Here is a 2,996-nt window from a genome sequence, read left to right on the forward strand (position 1 = left end):
TTGGTGTGTTTAATTATCCTGGAACGTTTTTCCTGTGTGTCATAATGTTTGTTGATGCATGTAAATAATTAGCTTCCCCCATCTCACCCGGAACAGGAACAGAAACCGGGTATTGCAGAACAACAGTAAAAACAGAACCAGCTTCTGAAAGTACCTGCATGGAGAAAAGAGGGGCTAGGAAAACTGAGGATATGACAAACTTCATGGATGACTTAACCCTCAGCTCACCGAAGAAAAGAGAGTCATCTTTGAGATCCAAGAGAAGTTGTGATAGGTCGTCAACAAGGTCATCTAGCAGATCCTCTTGCAGTTCACGGTCCAGTTCAAGTAGTTCCTCTTCAGCTTCTTCCAGGAGCTGGAGCCGGTCCAGATCAAGGTCATGGGCTAGAAGAAATGGTTCCCGAAGGTACAGAAGATACTCTCGTTCATATTCCAGAAGCCGGTCCAGATCACGGGGCTCCATGAGATACCGAGGAAGGTACCATGCCAGACACTACAGGAGGTACCACCGCTCTCCTCCTCGGTACAGATCACGCAGTAGGTCCTGGTCTCGTGGAAGATCGTATTACAGAAGATCCTATTCGAGAAGCAGATCATGTTCAAGAGGACGAAGATATTATGGATTTGGGCGAACAATATATCCTGAGGCTTACAGGAGCTGGAGAAGCAGGTCACGAACAAGATCTCGGAGTAGGTCACCTCTCCATTTGAGTGAAAAAGGTAAGTACCTTGAGACTTCCATTGTGTGAGAACTTCAAAACATGCAATTTATACTCACCTTAACCAGTCAAATTCTCACCTGTATACTCGGTTTTAAAGCATAACTGATAATGGCAATGTGTAAGAAAATCTCTGCATGGTTATAAAAATATATTAAGAAAAAAAGTTAAGTAGTTCAGAGCATATTCTCTGTACTTTAAATCTCCCAAGTTCTTATGAAAATTCATTACAGCTAATGCTTATGTAGGTGTAGTGATAGTAAACCTGTAGTTTTTAGGCTTGTATGAGTAGGTACATGTTGATTTAAACATTAGAGTGACCTCTCTTTTTTTTTTTTTTAATTTTCCTCTTGTAGAGAAGAGGGAACTCCTGGAAATTGCAAAAGCTAATGCTGCAAAAGCGCTGGGAACAGATAACATAGTCTTGCCAGCAAGCCTGAAGATCCTTACTCCCACCAAAGAGATAAAAAATGAAAAACAAGAGCGTGAAGATGCTGGAGAGTCAGCTGAGGTAGGTATGAACTGGAGTATTCTCAATGACAAGGTAAACACTTCTTAAAACTTGTCATCTGCATGGATATGTTACAGTATTTAACTGTGTAGTTTGATACGAATTACAATGCTTGAAGAAAAATCTCAATTTACCAGAATGCTAAAAACTCCTCTAGACACTCCTGTAGACTTTACGTTAAGCTGAAAGTACTCTGGACTCTTAAGAGGTGGCTGATCCACTGAGTACCTGCGGGCTTTCCCGTAGTGATAGCTTGGGAAGGAGAGGTGAATGTAGTTTGTTCTCTTGAGTTGTTCTTCTATAATAGGATATTGCCCATTAAATCGGCCACTAGTTCATGTGTTTCTGACCTAAAACAAGGAGTCTCCTTACCAAATCTAGTGAATAGTATTTTTTTTTTTAGAGGTTAAATCTTTCTACTTTTTTTAATTGTTAAAAGCTTTTCATGTGCCACAAACTGTTGCCCAGAAATTACATACCCAAGCACACAAATGCATTTTACATACTTTATTTCTGTCTTATAGAAATCATGACTATGGTTCCAGACATGATGAAGAAAATCTGTTGGTAATGAAGGGACTTGTGGGCTGTAGCTGCTGTGAATTTAAGGGAGGGAGAAACTTGAGCAGCTTAATCTGAATTCTAGTTTGGCTCTGTTATAGTGCGTTAACCTGATTGATGGTAAATACAAAACTGCAATTACTGTTACATCGATCAGATACTGCTGTTTCAAATGGAAGTAAATTTACTGAGGGTTTTAGACAAATGGTACAGGCATCCCGTTCATAATATATGCAATATATTCCAGATGTTGAGAGAGTACAGAAGAAGAGGCCTGCATCACTTGCAGATAAGTTTATTGTCATTATCCAAAGCTCTGCAGGATGGCTGTGCAGAGCTTAATGCATCTTATCTACCACTACACTTCATTGTACGGCAGTCCATGCTTGGAATCCTTTGAATCCTTTTTAAAACTGTAACTGGGGCATGGATATCAGGTCCCATGTGAATTGGCACAGTGACATTGGTAAAAACACTGAATGCTTTTCAAATCGAGTTCAGCATTGATCTGTTTGCATAGTTAGTAGCGTACAGCTACTTTTGATGTAAATATCTGAAACAACTCTACCAGAAAGTTGATATTCTCTAGTAACCGCCTTAACTTGCACAAAGTAACATATCCTGCCACCTAAGCTGTGTGCGCTCTTCTCTAGCAACCCAGAAGACCAGGAGAAGACATGACCAAAAGTGCAGTGGAGAGAGCCACCATCCAAAGAAGCATTTCGTTCAGCCCTAATGTAAGTAGTGTAAGATGGGATTCCAGTACTTCATCCCTCCTCTCTTGGGCTTTCCCCAGCACTGGTTGCCAGATTATGAAGATCTTTATGAATAGTAACAAGTTGAATTGAATGGTTTGATAATGACTTTGGTGGAGCAATTGGATCCGTACTTCAGCAGCAGAGCACTGTGGACATACCGCAGCAGTGTGTTTAAAAGAGATGTTTACCTTTCAGTGTGTAATAATGTTGAATGCTTATACCATACTAGAGACTCAAATGTTTGCTAGAGCTGGTTTACACCAGAATTTATTTCACGAGTAACATGCTTGGAATGGATTTTAATAATACAGAACTAAGGAAAAAAGCAGCTTCCCTGAATCCTGTGTCAATTAAGTGTATGAAAACATCTGTTACCAGTACAGATAAAACCCCTTGAAGTTGACAGGTCTTGGTCCGTCCTTTCTCATTATAGCCTTTTAAAGGTAT

The 2,996-nt window shown here is 40.1% G+C and overlaps 1 protein-coding gene across 1 annotated transcript; it reads left to right on the forward strand.

Annotated features, from left to right (window-relative positions):
• Positions 1 to 92: 92 nt before the first annotated feature.
• On the forward strand, positions 93 to 2,528 carry RSRP1 (arginine/serine-rich protein 1; the record flags this gene model as incomplete). Its single annotated transcript, XM_010074910.1, has 3 exons — positions 93 to 720; positions 1,076 to 1,230; positions 2,445 to 2,528. Coding segments are annotated over exons 1-3 (801 nt in total), but the record flags the coding sequence as incomplete, so codon positions are not given.
• Between the last annotated feature and the right edge of the window lie 468 nt (positions 2,529 to 2,996).

The sequence above is a fragment of the Pterocles gutturalis genome, unplaced genomic scaffold (assembly GCF_000699245.1).
Source record: "Pterocles gutturalis isolate BGI_N339 unplaced genomic scaffold, ASM69924v1 Scaffold51747, whole genome shotgun sequence".
In the NCBI taxonomy this organism is placed as follows: Eukaryota; Metazoa; Chordata; class Aves; order Pterocliformes; family Pteroclidae; genus Pterocles; species Pterocles gutturalis.